At 44.8% G+C, this 17,834-nt stretch overlaps 1 protein-coding gene across 1 annotated transcript in view; it reads right to left on the reverse strand.

Annotated features, from left to right (window-relative positions):
* Nucleotides 1-14,029, reverse strand: part of SNTB1 (syntrophin beta 1) — a gene marked incomplete at both ends in the record, with an annotated part of 227,448 nt that extends 213,419 nt beyond the window's left edge. Inside the window, one exon of the mRNA XM_079722735.1 lies at nt 13,456-14,029. Coding sequence (XP_079578861.1) covers nt 13,456-14,029 — 574 coding nt within the window. The remainder of the gene's footprint in view (nt 1-13,455) is intronic.
* Nucleotides 14,030-17,834: the final 3,805 nt, after the last annotated feature.

Consider the following 17,834-nt stretch of genomic DNA (forward strand, 5'->3'; position numbering starts at 1 on the left):
TGAGGTTTTTTAAAGCTTCCTAGGTGTCTCTAACACATGGCCAAGTCTGAGAACCGGTACTATAGGCTGTACACCAGCGCCTCTCAACCAGGGGCTATTTGCCCTCCATGGCATATTTGGCAGTGTCTGGGGACATTTTTTGTTATTATAAGTAGGGGCAGAGGATGCTACTTGCATCTAGTGGGTAGAGGCCAGGGATGCTGCTAAACATCCTACATCACAGAAGACAGACCCTGCTCCCCAGCAAAGAATTATCTAGTCCAAAATGTCAATAGCACTGAGGTTGAGAAACACAATGTTCCCCTTTGGTTCAATGAATCTAACTTGTGCATAGCCTACTTGCAGGGACTGTGCAATCAACTAAGTGGAACTGCCAGCCTCTCTGCTAACCACACACTCAAAGAAATTAAAAATCAGGTAAAGGTGGGCAAAATTTTGCCTTACAAGGCTTCCCGAGGATAATATACTCAATCTTGATTGTGTCTGAACCAGCCTTTACAAAAGATTTTGGGACAGAAATGGGTCTGAGCACAGTACATCTTCCATCACGATTTCCTCTGAACACTTTTAAATCAGGAAATGAGGTTCTGACGAAGCCCAAGTTAGCTTATCATGTCTCCTCTGCAGTCAATGTTACATGCGGAGAAGGCTGCTTAGAGTGAATACCTGCAGTTCTCTGCCTGGAGGGCATCTTTTTGGCAGGAGGGCACTTGTGACCCTTGCAGAGATGCCAGCAAGAGTACCAGAGAGGTAATACCCTCAGCAGTCAACCTTAACGAAATGATGATGGCGAGTTGGTGAATAAGTTTCACCCCTTCCTCCCCCCTCAGTTAGGATCTGATGCATTCCAGAGTGGCTTAGTGGCTCACGGTGGGATCTTTATGGGTTTGTTCCAATCACCGTCTTACATTCCCACTCTACTACCAGTGTTTTCTGTGATTCTATCCCAAATAAACTTCTCACACTGAGATACTCTTATCAGGTTCTGCCTCTTGGGGAACACAAAAATGGAACAAATCTCAGAATATGTGACACTATCAGATATGCCTAAACACACTGAAAAATTAAGTGGACAGAAAGGTACATCGACACATCTGAGCCAATATTAGTGCAAAAAAAAGTCTTCAGGAAACTATTATTCATGAGTTCTTAGAGAGCAGCAAAGATATTGTATCCACAAAACAAGAGAATGCTATAAAAAAAGAATGAACAATGAGACCAAGAGAATGTTCTGGAACTTAGAGATAGAACAGATAAAATTTTTTAAAGATTCAATACAAGCGTTGTAGATACAAATCTAGTAATTGTTCATGAAAATGAACAAACATGAAAGAGAAGGACAACTGGAGAAAAAAAAAGATAACAACAAAAATTAGTTTCTTAGTGTGTCCATACAGAGGGTCCAACATCCAGCTATAAGATTTCCACACACAGAGAGCAAAAACGGCAAAGGAGAAGAACTGTCAAATAAATAATACAAGAAAAATGTTCCAGAACTGAAGTGTAAGAGCCTTTGGACCACAGGCCCCAATCTACTCAGTAAATGGCACCCTAAATGTCTTAGTTATTTTTTTCATGACACTCATAGGCCCAAAGAAACACCTACCAATTCAATTTATTAAGTAGTTAAGTCCAAACAACATAGTACATCTTTAAGTCCTAAAAACTGAACATTTGTTGGGCACTATACAACTTCTAAAACTTTGGAATCATATGGATACTGCCACCTTCATTTCATGTAGTACTTGTTATTTTTAATTTAATTTAATTTCTTATCACAGTAATTGCAGAAAACCCGGCTTTGCAAAGATATTCACATTATTGAAGGAACACAGCAATCTAATGTTCAAACTCCCTTTAATAGTTTGCCTCGTATCCAAGAGATGTTGCTGTTTTCCTTGAAACTTTAAAATATTCCATGGTACCCTTGTGAGTTCACTGGGGCACCCTAGGGTATCTTGGCACACAGTTTGGGAAATATGGCTTCAGCCTACTGCTGTCCATTAAGTGCTTGGAAAATTGATTACCAAAAGCCTCACACCAAGGCAAGGCACTCTATACAACTGAGAATATCATAGATAAAAAGAAGTATTAAAAGTTTCCAGTAAGTGGCTTCCCTGGTGACGCAGTGGTTGAGAGTACGCCTGCCGATGCAGGGGACACCGGTTCGTGCCCCGGTGCGGGAGGATCCCACATGCCGCGGAGCGGCTGGGCCCGTGAGCCATGGCCGCTGAGCCTGCGCGCAACGGGAGAGGCCGCAACAGTGAGAGGCCCGCGTACCGCAAAAACAAACAAACAGACAAAAAAATGTTTCCAGTAAAAAGAAATAGTTCACACATAAAAGAAAGAGAACGAGAATGGCATAAGACTTCTCACTAGCAACCCTGAAAACTGCTGAGGGAAAATGACTGCTACCTCAGACCAACCACAATCAAAGGACCAACCCAGTAAGAAAATAGATTAAAGATATTATCACATATTTACCTCCCATTCTTTCTCAGAAAGCCACTAAAGAATGTGCTCCAGGGCTTCCCTGGTGGCGCAGTGGTTGAGAGTCCGTCTGCCGATGCAGGGGACATGGGTTCGTGCCCCGGTCCGGAAGGATCCCACATGCCGCGGAGCGGCTGGGCCCGTGAGCCATGGCCGCTGAGCCTGCGCATCCGGAGCCTGTGCTCCGCAATGGGAGGGGCCGCAACAGTGAGAGGGCCGCGTACCGCAAAAAAAAAGAATGTGCTCTAGCAAAACTAGGGAGTAAACAAAAAATGAAGGTGATAGTAGATCCAGGAAAACAGACACAGGCAAAAGCCAAGGACAACCCGAGGAAGATGGCCACACACCAGGCCAAGACAGAACCAGTCCAGAGTGGCAGGGCTCCAGGAGAAAAATAAACAGAATGGGTGGATTATTTGATATGTGTGAAAATCTGAAAAAAAATTATTGCTAGAAATTTGATACATTAGTGCTGCATTTGGGAAAAAAAAATTGAGCTAGGCATAAGAAAACTAAGCAAATGGAAAAAAAAGAAAAGCTGTTAGTAACTGCAAAAGACCTAATCATAGAGTATTACTTGGCTGGAAAATGGAGCAATACTGACTTCATCATAATTTTATAAACAGAGACTGATTTAGTCAATAATGGCTAAATCTGATATATCAAGAAATAGCAGTAATAGGCATATTATTCAGAATATTAGAATATATATTCTCGTATGTAAAAAAAAATATTCCAGTATTCTAAATCATATGCCCATACTGCTATTAGAATATTCTAAATAATATGCCTATACTGCTATCTATTCTAATATTCTGGGGGACAGGAGAGAAGATATCGGGGAGGGTAGGCGAAGGAATGCTATAAGCATGTAGTATTTTGATTTAGGCAAATTCTAAAAATGAAGTAGAGAACAGAGGACGATATATGGATATCGCAAGCAAAAAAGAAAAATCATTAACCTTGATTTTCATTGCAGATGAAGGATGTTTCAGATGAAAGTATTTGAAATGCAGGGCCCCAGATAGCCATGTAATTACCTATATTTTAAATTTCACTTTGCTTATGTAATCCTACTTTCAAGTCACCTTTTCTGTGAAGCATTCCTTTCCACTTCATACATCCTTTGTACCTTCAGATATTCCATAAGTTCTGTTACAACATCTACTCCTTTATAATTTTGTATTATTATTATTATAGAACTTATTGTAATTTACACAAATGTAGTTTATTCCTCTACACCTGTCTTCCCTCTGGGCTGTTCTATTTTAGAACAGGAATTTCATCTCATCCCTCTACAGATTTTTGCTTCAATCTACCAACAAGGTGCCACCTTACAAACATTAAAAGGAAAATTATTTTAATAAATAGTTGTGTAACAATTTTACACCATACCTCCTCAATTCAAACTGCCCATTTCTTTTCATATTTTATCATCTCTGAATTGGGGGATGGGCCTTAAAATCTCTGAAGGTATGGATGGAAACCAAGTTCTTGCAGAGTATTTATAATTTCTCCTATCATTCATCGGGGGGCCCTCTCTATCTGAAAACACTTTAGATTAGATTATCTGCCTAAGTACTTTTTAAAACTCACACTGACATTGTATATTCAGACCTAAATATTTATTAGAACCAACTTGCAATTCAAAATTATTGGAGATATATTCTTCCTTCCATCTACCAGTACCAAATTTGAAATGAGTGCCTTCGTTGTCCCTTTTTGTGTGATGGGTTTATTTTTCATTTGTTCCTGCATTGAAGGCATAGCCCTTTGGTGTCCCAACTTTATGCAGGTAACCTATCAGACTTCCCATCTTAGACAGTTTTTTCTTTCTTAAGGGTACATAAACAATGATATATCTTCCACTGGATGGTCTCTTGGAGACCATGAAACACAGTACTAAATAACAGAATAAAAAACTAAAGTATATTTCTGACTTAGTAATGATTATATAAATATTTTACACTTTTTGTAAAAAACATTTGGGTTTCTTTGGGTTAATAAGATCTCCACATTCCTATAATCACTAGAAAAATTTTTAAAGAGTTTTGAATTTTGCTGTGTAGGTTAAATCCCTACTTGTCTACTGTTCCTTCACAAAACACTCTTCTGCATGTTCCTGCATATCAGCATTTTAAGACACAGTTCACATTTGCCCACTAAAAGCCACAGCACCCTATGCTGTGGTTTGGTTGATGGAAAGCATCTGATGCAACTAAAAATCATCAGTGAAATACACCCTTGTGGGATCATAATTCACCCCTGCAAGGCAGACGAACTCTCCTAAGCCATCACTTACATCATTTGGTTCCCTAACATGGCAAATCCCAAGCTGTCCCTTGTGCCCCCTAAAAGGCTTTATAGAACATATGATTGAACCCTTCATTTAACTTAGAGGATTGAACCCTCTATCCAAAAATTATACTTAGATAAGCATGAGACCTGACATATTACACAGTTAGTAATTATTTAGTGCAGACTACATTGCAGGCAATGAACTAACCACTTTACATACATAATCACTCTACACCTTACAATGAACCCACTGATTAAGAAATTGAAGGTTGTAATTAAGTACTTGCACAAGATCACACAGGGAGAAAGAGGTAGCTTGCAAATTCAAGCCCAGACAAAATAAATCCAAGGCCCACCCTCTGAACCATTGTCTTTTACCACTTTGAAAAAAAAACAAAATTGTGAAAGGAAGACACAAGAGCAGTTTGAACAGCAATGCAAACAAACGGGACATGTCAACTGCAGTCATCCTCAGCAACCCGTTAAATTTTAGACAGAGCCTCTCACATTTATGAACATGCTAAGAACGATGCTTCAGTCCACAGGGAGGCGCAGTTTTTAAAAGTACTGGGATAAAGTATGGATCATCCTTTTAAGATCCATGATAATCATTATTAATCATGAACCTGTCCATCTTGTCTATTCTGCGCTGGGAATGCAGCTCATTTGTGTGGGTCTGTTAGGATATTTACTTTGTGGTGCACATTATATATTTTCTCTTAAGTCTCATTCTGCAGGCCAGAGCTAAAGGCAAGCATTATTATAGATCAAAGCCAGTGAAGTGGGAAATGAGGTTTGGTACGTAAAACACTTGTTATAAATACGGGGGGAAATTCTGGCTTTTCTTTAACATTAACTGCTCTGAAATGCATCATCTGAAGTAGAATTCTTAGTAGGCCACTAGCTGCCAGAGAATAATTTCCCTTTGCCAAACAGAACACCGGTAGCTTTGGTTAGATGTCTTTCACAAGTGTGGAGCCATGTGCAGTGAGTTATTTTTATACATACTTCATGGGGTGATGGCTAAAATGCACCACTGAACAAGAACATCCCCTACCCCGGCAGAAAGAAGGAATTGAAGGACCATTCCGATCAGCTTCACTTAAGGAACATGGTCTGAATTCTCAGGCTGATACATAAGCTTAAAAAAGAAACAATTAAAATATCTAAGCAGAGAGTTTTCATCTCCTTGGGTAGAAAGCGTTCTTACTTATTCAGATGTGTAGGTCCCTGTGCCACAGCGGGGCAAAGGCAAAGCGGTTATAAATATAACACGAAAAGGAAAATTAATTACATTTTCGGATCACTTTTAAAATCATGCCTGGCTCCTCTTTGGTCAACTGTCTTTCAAGACTGGTCTATGTTAAGTAAGTGCTTCCTAGGTTTATAAAGTCCCTTCTTTATCCCTCTTCTCTACAGGAAAGGGTATAGTTTTCATTATCTGATGCCAAATGTTTATCACCACAGTCCAACAGCAGGAGTGCTGGAGGATGGGAGTCATAAAAAAAGGGTCATTGCTAAATCCCCCAATTTCTTCTCTCCCTCCCTCCCTCCCTCCCTCCCTTCCTTCCTTCCTTCCATCTGTCCTTCCATTTTTTCCTTTTCTAACACATTTTAACAGCCTGATGTCTGCCAGGTACTATGCTATATTTGCTGGGGTCAAAATCACCCTATTTGTCTTACTAATCTCAAGTACTTCACAATCAGCCTCAAATGCCCTACCTCTCTCTAATTACTGTGAGGCTCCCCAAATCAGAGGCCAAGGCTTATTCCTCTGAGACTTCTTTTGGTCCCCACACGATGTCTTGAGTTTGTGTAGTGCGCTGCAGAAGAGCTGATGGGGTGTTAGATAATCTGATTTCCAGCTCTGTCATTGACAGGTAACCTGGGACCAGTCACCTAACCCTCCTGTGCAAAAGGCAGATTGTAACACCTGTCCAAGCATCCACGAAGGGGTGACCTGGTGACGAAATCACGTGAGTAAAGCCCCTTTACAAACCTAAGCCTTACTCATGGAGTTGCGCCCAAGTATAATTCAGGGTCAAGTGGCCGTGTCCCAGGGTAGCTGGGTGGAAACAGGGAGCCAGTCATTTCACTAAAGCCCTGCCAACCTCATGCTAGAAGCATCGCCCTAGAGAGCAAGCTTCTTGAAATGTGAAACCGAGCGTGACATTTCCCTGCCTAAAATGCTTCACCCTCAGAATGAAATCCAACTCTGTAACAAGGCTTACCAGCCTCGCCCCCTGCTCAATTCTCTGGTCTTTTTTCACTCTTGGCCCTCATCAAGGTCTGAAGGTCACATTCTACCCGCTCAGCCACACTGGGCTACAGCTGATGGCCAAGCTCTTTTTTAGGCTGCCCTGAGGCATCTGCCTTCCCTAGCCCTAGAGGTGCTCAGCTGCTCTTCCCATGGGAGACCACAGCATCCCATAAAACCCTGTATGTTGCCCTTTTCACTCCATCCTGTAGTTGCCTGCATGGTGCTGATCTGGTGCTGATCTGTGTCTGTCACTCCAATGTTGCTTCTTGAGGGCAATTCCCTAGTGGGGTGTGGCACATAGAAGACATGGAATAAATAACTCATTAGAGGCATAAATAAATGAATGAATGAAGAACTCCTTTGCAATGAGACAGGAAGTGATGCTTTACTGTGGTTCAGTGTATTCATGAAGTCCTACCTGGGAACTCTGCATCATTATGACTTCAGCAAACCAGATGTGGTAGCAGAAAAATTATCCCTCCCCACCACCCCCTGAAAAGATGCCTAGTCTCCAGATCCTGTGACTATGTTACCTTACATGGCAAAGGGGAATTAGGGTTGCAAATTGAATTAGGCTTGCTAAACATTAACTTTAAATGGGGAGATTATCCTGGATTATCTGGATGTGACCAATGTAATCACAAGGGGCCTTTAAAATGCAAGAAGGAGGTATAATAGAGGTTGGAGTGATCAGAGGTGAGAAGGACTCAAACTGCTACCCCAGGCTTAATGGAAGGGAGCCATGAGTCAAGGCATGAGAGTGGTCTCTAGAAGCTTCTGGAAAAGAGCCTCCAGAAAGGAATGCAGCCCTGCAGATACTTTGATTTTAGCTCAGTGAGATCTGCATCAGGCTTCTGACTTTAACAGACTGTAAGATAGTAAATTTGTGTTTTAAGTTACCAGGGTTTCTAGTTATTTGTTACAGCCATAGTAGAAAACAAATATTTCAAACAAGAAAGTAGAAGAAAGACCTCATAACGACAAATCATTCCACCTCTTGGAGCTTCACTTTCCTACTCAACAAGTTGGGGATAAACATCCCTAGTCTGCTTATTTAATACAGCTGTTCATGAGGATTAAAAGCTTTAAGGCTTGTGCCTTAAATCTCAGCCTCAGCATTTATTCACTGTGTTTCTTTGGCAAGTGGCTTAATTGATCTGTGCCTCAGTTTTCTCATCTGTAAAATAGGCATACTGATAGCATCAGGTTATTGTGAGATTCCACTGATTTAGTCCACGTAAAGTGCTAAGGACAGCATCTGGTACAAGGTAAATATTATATAAGTGTTAGCTACTATCACACATGTAAAAAGAGTTTACAAAAGGTTAGGCATTATAAAGTGGTAAAGTAGAATTAACATTCTTACAGAACACTGGTTCTTAAGAGGTTGGTTCTTGCCCTGCCCCAATAGCAGTTCATAAATTTATGGAGGCATTTTAGAGGTCAAGGTGGGTCATGCTGGCATACGACTAGCATTTAGTGATAGCCACCAGGGATCCAAGACACCCTGCAACATCTGAGCCAGTCCTTCACAGCGCAAGATTTTTCCAGATCCCAAGTGATACTACATACCCCTACCCATCTTCATTTGTAGCTATGCAGCGATAGTAATTTTACATACAAGTCCTAGCATCTACCTCCTTCATTATGACCTCTGGTGTAGTTGTACCATGCAGTTATCTATTGAAACATATTTTTTATAATTCACTTCATTTCTCCATTTTTTAATGTAAATAATAGTAAAATAGGGCATTATTTTGATTTTAAATTTAAATTGGAGTTAGGTTATATTTATGAAATTCATTTCATGATAATAAAAGGGGTGTTAGAAAGATTTGTTAATAAAAGTATGTTGGGTCTGAATTGATAAGATATGAAGTAAAATAAGGTTTAGAGATGGCTGACCCCAGCTTTCTAGCTTTCCAATGAAGAGAATTAAGGTCCAAAGAAATCAAGTATATTGCAAAAAGTATAATTATTAGTTAAAAGATAACTCAAGTTTCAAGATTCGAATTCCAGGGTTCTTGGGTATTCTTTAAGAATCTGTACATCCTAAATAAATTAGTATTCTTTAAACTTCAAATTCTCATCCAACCCTGAGATTGTGTGACAGCAAAATCCCTGCTCTTCCCTTGCACCCTGCCATTTCCCTGCCCCATGATCCCTACTTCCACCACTGGAGAAAGTGGTTATGAAAGTGACATTTTAGATGATCTCAACAGACAAGCATTCCTGGGAGCGCTACTGAGGGAGGAACTTTGATGGAGAAGGTTAATGCCAACAACTGTCTCTGACTTTCTCCTTTGCGTTTCCATTTTTTCTAGTCCAGTTCCATAAGTGACCTTTGTACCCAAGGATAATTCTGTCCACCCCTCACCTCCACTTCCGGAACATTCTGCACTCCTTGATCTCAACAAAGTTCTGAAGAAACTAATTTTAGGGTCGCTTCAGTTACAAAAAGGTTGATATAGTCCAAATTATGATTTTACTATTAATATAAGGGCAAAAACCTCTTCCCCCATCCCCCCTTCTGTACCCAAAGCTGCCAAAGACGTTTATGCAGGTATGCCCTGCCCAGCTCCAGAGGGTGCACCCCTGGAGTTATGAGGCTGAATATCTGCATGGCTGAATGCAGGGTCCCCGTTCCCACCTCCCTAAAATGGGAAATGAGTTCACAGTGTGAAGATTTCTGATCTTAACTTTGATGCACATTTGGTTTAACACTGACTTAACTGGCATAGTTTATTCACTCTTTAAGTCTGAATTGCAATTGAGTCACTTTGCCTGCCATGTGTTCAATGATGGAGGCTCAGTCACCTTGTAAATTTGGGCCATATCGCAGCAGCTCCCTCTTGATAGCCAGACACTTGGTGATTAGGGCTTTGAGACTCAATCCTCTTTCCTGTCTCTCCCTTTTGAGTGGTCCACACAATTGCTGTTTCCTGCTCAAGGCTGTCCCAAGCATGTCAGCACATTCAAGGAGTGAGGAAGGACATCTTGAGCCCAATCACTGATGAAGCTTCAACTGATTCAAGCACGCAGTTGAAGCAGAAGCTCAGAGTATCAATTTCACCTTGAGGTTTTAAGTATGAGCTTTTAAGTCTGATAGACCTGGATGCCTTCTAACTCTGGTAGTTTATGCAAATAACCTGTAAACTTGAAACTTGTAAAGTCTGTAAACTTTAGTTTCCCATCAGTAAAATGAGCAACAGTAGCACTAACCTCATGGGGTTACCAGAAGTGTACACGAACAAATGTAAGTAAAACCTGGCACATAGTAAGTGCTCAACAGATGTTAGCTGTTGTTGTGATTCTCTTTTCCCAGAGCATAGGTCTCCTAACATTTCAGTTCTATAGTACAAAAACAACAACAACAACAAAAAAACAATAAAAATTTAAAAATATAAACTCTAGTAAAGGAATGGGAAAGCTGTGTCCCTTAGAAGGGGCAATTTCATCTTCATGTGAGTTGTAAAAATAATCACAGCAGGCATTTGATACATTCTGTTCCGCCCACCCCCCTTCTGGCCTTTTTAAACTCTCAGAGTGCTCTTCCATACAGCGGCCCAGTAAGTAAGCATTTCTTTATTCTCATTTTTCAGAAAACACTGAAACTCAGGGAGGTTGACATCTTCTGTGGCAGAATCTAAGACTAGAATGCTGGCATTGAAATTTGCTGGGCGGGGTTTCATTTCACAGGATGTACCATTAGTAGAGGCAGTCAGTCTCCACTAGGGGGCGCATGTCGCATAATGGGGGTCATATTGGCTGCGGTTGAGGGATGAAAATAGTCTCCATATAATATATCTGCCATATAATTTTATTTATATTATATAAAAATATATAAATTTTATTTATATTATTTTATTTTACGCCATATAAATATATCTTTAATACATCTCCCTTAGCCCTCTGGTCCAACTAGATTACATCAGCAAAGACTTTCCTATGTAGACATTCTGAAATCAAGATGGCATTTCAGTGCAGTAGCAAGTAGATAGGTGATTTTATTACTAAATTTTTTTCAAGATTTTTTTTTTGATGTGGACCATTTTTAGTCTTTATTGAAGTTGTTTTGGTTTTTTGGCTGTGAGGCATATGGGATCTTAGCTCCTGGACCAGGGATTGAACCTGCACCCCCTGCATTGGAAGGCGAAGTCTTAACCACTGGACCGCCAGGGAAGTCCTGATAGGTGATTTTAAAAAGTCCTTCCCGTGGTTCTGAAAAGTCCCTTCAGCTGGGAATCCCTGTACTAGGTCAAGCTACAAAAGAAAGGTTGTGTGCTATTTGATTTGATGATACATGATCATTCCCACCTCATTTCGGACCAATACTCTCAGAAGAAGAGACACTGTTTTGGGGGGAGAGGGTTTCTTGCTTATCTTAATAGCAGTCAATTTCTGAAAACTCAGGCTTGGAATAAGACTGCTGCCCAAAGCCCAGGTGGGTCGTGTCTAGGAAGCCCATAGGTCTGCCCCTAGAGGTCCTGCCTGGAACACACAACAATCCGTTGTAAGAATGTTACCTTCAGAGATTTTTACAAAGCTCACTTTTCAGTTGTTGCACCAATAAAGTCAGGCAACTGCTTGACTTTTTTTTCTTTGTCTAAGTTTATTTTAAACTGTAGCGAGTCACATTTTCTTCCTCTTTTGGGGTGAGAGAGTTTTTTTGTTTTGTTTTGTTTTACTTCTTTGCTAAATCACTATTCATTAAAGTGAAACTGAGAAGAAAAGAAGAGACATAATGAAGGACAGTGCCCGAAATAGAAGTGACCTGCCTTTGTGCCCCCTGATATTTTGCAGTAAATATTACAAGCCAAGCAGGTGTCCAGCCGTTTATAGTCCAAACTACACTTGGTCCAGATTCCACCTGCCCCTTGTCACAGAAGCCGACACACACTTGAATTAAGAAAACTTTTTTTGTTTACTTATGTTAACCATAAAGCCAAAGCAAATAGCCTTCCACTTTCTGGATCCTGGGTAGCAATTAAATATGAAGACATCACAAATCCTCTAGACAAATAAGGGGGGCGGGGGAAACATGTATTCTAGGCCAGGAGGTGGGCCATGTACCAGAGAGTTGCATCAGCTGTTACAGGGAACAGTTGGTTTCCCAACTTCGAACTTTCTGGGTTTCACACACCAGCACCACAATTGATGAGCAGGAAATTGACTTAAGTGCTTAATTTAGGACTTAAATCAACCACCTGGTTTACAAGGTCTCAGTTGAAACATTGCTTCAATGGCCATGGGTTCATTTATTCTTTGACTCAGCAAGCATGTCATGGAGCTCAAGGGAGATGACCCATAATTAAATCAAAGACCCCACATAACTCAATCTAGAGCGGGGAAAAGCTGGATAAATAGATATTTCCATGACATTCGTGCTGAAAGAGCTACGTACAAAGCAAGCTAAGGGGCAGAGTGGCAGGCATCAAGTGAAAAATGCAGCTGTAGTGGGAAAGGAGAATGCGTCATCCCCTTACCACTGCCCTCTGCCCCACGTAACGCCCCACAGTCACAAAAGGGCACAAAACGGTGCTACCTATTCTGCTCACATTCGGTAACTAGGAGGATGGGGACATAAGATCTCAAGAGAGTAGTTTCTAAGACACCTCACACGCAGGGGAAACTGTTTACAAATGCAAAGTTGTTTCCACATCACTCCGGGGAGATGGAGGGGAAACACCGGGGGAAGATGCAGGCAGAAACACCACTTCACCAGCCCTCCACCAGAGCAACCTGGAATCCAGACGGACCGGCCAAACACCTGGCAGCAGAAATGAACTTTTGCATAAAGCTGCACCTCACTTCCCAGCCCTGGGCACAGCTCCCGAGCCAGAAGCCCAGTTTCCAATTTGAAAGGAGGGAAGTCGGGAAGGGTGGTGGGAGTTCTAGCATTCACACGTTGCCACCCCTCTCTGGCCCCTTTGAGATTCAACCCTTTTTTTAGCTGGGCAGCCCAGGCTCCTGAGAAGAAAACTGTGCCAAAGCAGAAAACTGTCAGAGTTGCTATTACTCAGTGAGCTCGCTTCGGAACGCGGGCGCGTACCCTTCGTTGCCAGTTTCACTTCCAGCCCCTACACTACACAAGGATTTCGCGCGGATAAAAAATGAGACAACATCATACGCCTCCGACCCGGTGCTCGGCATAGAGTAGGAGCTCAAGAAACCCTGCTCGCCTAGCCCTTTCCTACACCCCTGACGGGTCAACGCCTGGGACGACCCTAGGGAGGGAACAAGTTGCCCCCAGGTGGGCAAAAGTTGTCAAAACTCCGCCAGCCGCGCGCTGCGGCCCCCTGGTGGGTGACAGCACGCGGGTGGTTGTGAGGATGCGGCTGCGGTGGGGGCGGGGTGGGGTCGTGCGCTGCGCATCCCGAGCGGCCCGCCCGGCGTTAACCCCTCACCTTCCAGCAGCACTTCCTTGCCAGCGCGCTTCAGCGCCTGCACCGCCTCGTCGTGGGTGGCGTCCCGCAGGTCGGCCCCGTTTACGGACAGGATGGCGTCCCCTACGTACAGGGCTTGCGTTTGGTCCGCCGCCAGCCCCTTGAAGATCTTGCTGATGAGGATGGGCATCTTGTTCTCCTTGCCCCCCTTGATGCTGATGCCCAGCCCGCCCAGCTCCTGCTTCAGCACCTTCACGCCGCGCTTCTGGTTCGAGATGGACTCGGGCACCTGCTCGGGCAGGTCGGTGAAGGCGGTGCGGACCCCGGCGGGCGAGTCCGGGGGCTGCGCGCCGCCCGCGCCCGGGTGCCCCGCGCCGGCGCCCCTGCAGAACGAGCCATTGGTGGCGGTCCCGATGCCGTTGTACGCCGCAGCGCCCTCCTCGCAGCTCAGAACCAGGGCGTCCTCGCTCAAGTTCACCAGAACTTTGTGCCAGCGATCCCGCACCAAAACTTCCAGCAGCCCGCTCCGCTGCGCTCGGCCGCCTCCCCCGCCGGCCGGCCCGGCCGCCGCTGCCGCCGCCGCCGCTACCGCCATCTTTCCGGCATTCTTAAAATGCCATGTGATTGCAAAAGGGGGGAAAAGTGGGGAAGGGTTGCGGGGGGAGCGAGGAGAGCGCGCCCCGCAGGGAGGAGGCGGGACGCGGGACTCCACTCCGGGACTTCGCCAAAGCGCCCTGCGCGAGTTGGCAACCGCGGTGCGGCCGGTTCCCCCTGGCGTGATCCTGAGCGGGGTGGAGCAGCCTAAAAGAAGAAGGAGAGACAGAAACAGGAAAGGGGAAAAAAACCCCAGCTGCCAGTGGCAAAACCCCAAACCGAGGGGAAGCCGCGCGTAACGGCTAAGCGCCGGCGAAGGTCGGTAGGGGGAGGGCGGAGACCCAGCGCCCGGCGGCCGCTCACCTGTTCCAGCGGCAGCAGCCTCGGCGGTCACACGCCGCGCGTCCGCTCGACCCTCCCCGCCTCCCTCCCCCGAGCGCACGTCGCCGCAGGGACAGCTTCCCCTCCACCCCGCCCCAGGCGTCTCTTCTCCACTCGCCCTTCTCCGCGGGCGCCCGGGCGCCCACACCGCACCTTGGCGTGGTCTGTGTGTCCTGCGTTGGTCCCCTCCCTGTATGCTCCCAAGCCCCCTCCCCTTTCACACCTTCTGTTGAATCGCCTCTCAGTCCTAACCCCCAGGGGTGTCTAGATTCAAATCTCCTCCCTCTGGCTTCCTCAAACGAAGTCTCGGCTTCTCCTGCTGAGTTCTTACCTGCCTCTCCTTTCCGCAGGGACTCTCAGGTAGTCTCAGGCAGAGGCCCTGGGTTCCCTGAGAGTCACGAGGGAAGGCTGTCCCAAGACCCCAGAATGAAACGTCAGCATAACCCGAGTGCGGGAAACTTCTTTTTAAATGCAGGACATCTTTCTGCTGGGTCTCTGGAGAGGTGTCTTTGCTGTCTGGGGTTTTCAGCAGGTCGCTGCCTGCCCCAGACCCCAGGGACAGATGTTCTTCCATTTCTAGCACATTATATGCTCTCTGTTTCTGACCTATCTTTTTTTTCCCCCAATGCCACCCACATGCTTCCTGTGACATTCTCTTTCTTCCCAAGATCCAATATAGAAAGTCCACCATTTAAGAACTCAGTTGCAGTGGACTGTCTCTCAAAATTTCCTTTATGAGTGACTTATGTGGAGCTCAAGCTGCGTTTTTCCTGGGAAATGATATTATAATCATTGGTTACCTTCCCAGGCCAATGCGGAAATGCCAACATAACCCATGTCTTAGAGGAACCTCCCAGAACCCTCCTGGTCCTTGAACCTCTCAAGTTCTCCCCGACCCTAAGCAGGTCTCATGGAGCTCTGGAAGGGCTTCACACTTCTCCTTTCCGTCCTCTTCCCTCCTCTCTCTGCCCTCTCTCCAAAAACCAAAACAAAATTCACAAATCTGAGAATTCCTAAAGGTAAACCCAACCCAGCAAGGTGTCAGGAGGAAAGAAATCTATTGAACACATTCCCACTGATGTGTATTATCATTGGAAGTTCTCTAACCCTTCCAGAATGACTCACACATTTAATTGAGAATGTTTAAAAACCCAGACCAATCCCCAAGGATCGGGTGGTTGGTATTCCAGGCAGGGTCCCAGAATGAAATGGAAACATTTGGGGTTTTTTTTTTTGTTTTTTGAGGAAAAGAAGTCACTGCAGGTAGGTCAAGGGGAATGCTTAGACTTATACTTCTGCTTGTAGCATCCCTATTTCCTATATTTCTAACCCACCAGTGTTCCAAAAGCTGTTTATTCTTTCACGTAAAGGTACCCACGGCCGGGACAACACAGGCGGCTCCACCGTTGCGGGGTGGGGGGAAACCGTCTGGGGCTGCCGTCTGCTTTAGAGGCTGAGGACCCACACACATCACTCTTCAGGAGTGCTGCCAAAGGCACGGAGGTGGAGATAGGCACCAGGATGCCAGTGTGATGATTTAGAAATCAAAACAGATCGCCCTTGGACTGAAATCCTCCATTCACATCACACCTGTATCTTGCCTCTGTGGTCAAGCGATGTCAGAGGCCCAGGCATAACTAGAAGTAATGTATCAATTTGCCATAAGAAATTGCAAGCTCTGGGATGGGAATTTCTCAGAACCTCTGTGATAAGCACCTTTTTCCAGGTAAGCAGCGCTACATGGGAAGGAGTAGGTTGCTTGTTGAAAGTGGCCTCAGAAGGAGAAGAACAAATATTCAATATCATTAGGCCTGAGGCATACATGTCAGCCAGAGATGCCTTCACCAATGGAATTACAGTAATAGCCCCTATTCTAAGAGCTTTATACATGTTCACTTAATCCTCCCAGTAATTCTTGGGGAGACTTACTATTATCATCTCTCCTATTTCACAGGTGGAAAAGTGGAGGTACAGATTGGAAAACTTGCTCTGGTCCTGTAGCTAATAAATGGCAGAGTCAGGATACAAACCCGGGTATGAAGACTTTGGAGTCTTAATTGTTGTCCTACACTCTCCTAAAAATGCTCAGAATCTGTCAGCCCCAGTGTTCACCTTGGACTGAGGCCAGCCTTTCCACTGGGAGGAAAGCCCTGAGGGTTAAGACCCTTCCCCTAGATATGTGTAGAAAGGTGCAGCCAGCCTTGTCTCTCTGGCCTCTCCTGCTTTCCAAAGTTAGAGCACACCCGGCCCTTCCAGAATTGACACATTATTTTCTTTAGACATGTTAGTAAGTTGAAGCTGATGACTATTGTAGTCTTGCTGGCCTAAAAGCCCTTTCTTATCCCTCACACAGCTCTGCATATCTGGCCCCTGAGCAGTAAGGCTGACCCTCAAAGGTAAACTTTACCTACCTCATTTCTTGGTTCTAGATGGGACTACTGCACCGCAGCCCTGTAATACTTACAATTAGGACAGGTTATGTTCTCTTAGGTCTCCCCTTTTGAAGAATGGTCCCTGGACAGGTCTGAAAAGACTACTAGCTTCCTCACTTTATGCGTGTGGCATCTGAAGCTCAGAGAAGAGCAGTGACAAATCCAAGGCCACATGGTGGGTTTGTGACAAAGACACAACTGGGTTATCGTGAATCCCAGTCCAACTTGAGCATTCCAGATATTACCCCTGAAGTCCCCGCTTCCTTTTTTTTTTTTTTTTTTTTTTTTTGCGGTATGTGGGCCTCTCACTGTTGTGGCCTCTCCCGTTGTGGAGCACAGGCTCCGGACGCGCAGGCTCAGCAGACATGGCTCACGGGCCCAGCCGCTCCGCGGCATGTGGGATCTTCCCGGACTGGGGCATGAACCCGCGTCCTCTGCATCGGCAGGCGGACTCTCAACCACTGCGCTGCCAGGGAAGCCCTGACCAGATTTCTTTTACTCAGCTCTGTCTCCAGGTCTGTTTCCTCCTTCTGTCCTAAACTTATGACTTCCATTTCCACCCAGCCCAAAGCGGGATCTTCCCATGGGTGCCCCTTTGCTGTGGGAGGTGCATTTTCCTGCAGATGTTTGGGTGGACTTAGGCTTGCAAAAACAGGTCACGAAATCCTCAGCAGCACAGAGCAGAGGATAGTGATGGAGCAGCAGCAGCACGTGGCAGAAGGGGTCCTCACTCCTTCCACAAAGTTTTGTGGTGCATCTGTCCTGTCCCAGGTGCTGTTCTAGGTGCTGTGATATGCGAGCAGACAAATGGTAGGATGTGCCCTATGAGGCTTACATCATAGTGGGCGGTAGGATGGAGGTGGAGAAAGACTACAAACATAAGACACTTTCATGGAGAAGTAAGTACCAGGAAGAAAATAAAACAGAGCAATAGGGTCTAGAGTGACTAGGGGCAAGGGATATCTATGGGTGGCCACCGTTAAGGAAAGCCTT

This window comes from Hyperoodon ampullatus, assembly GCF_949752795.1.
Source record: "Hyperoodon ampullatus genome assembly, chromosome: 17".
NCBI lineage: Eukaryota > Metazoa > Chordata > Mammalia > Artiodactyla > Ziphiidae > Hyperoodon > Hyperoodon ampullatus.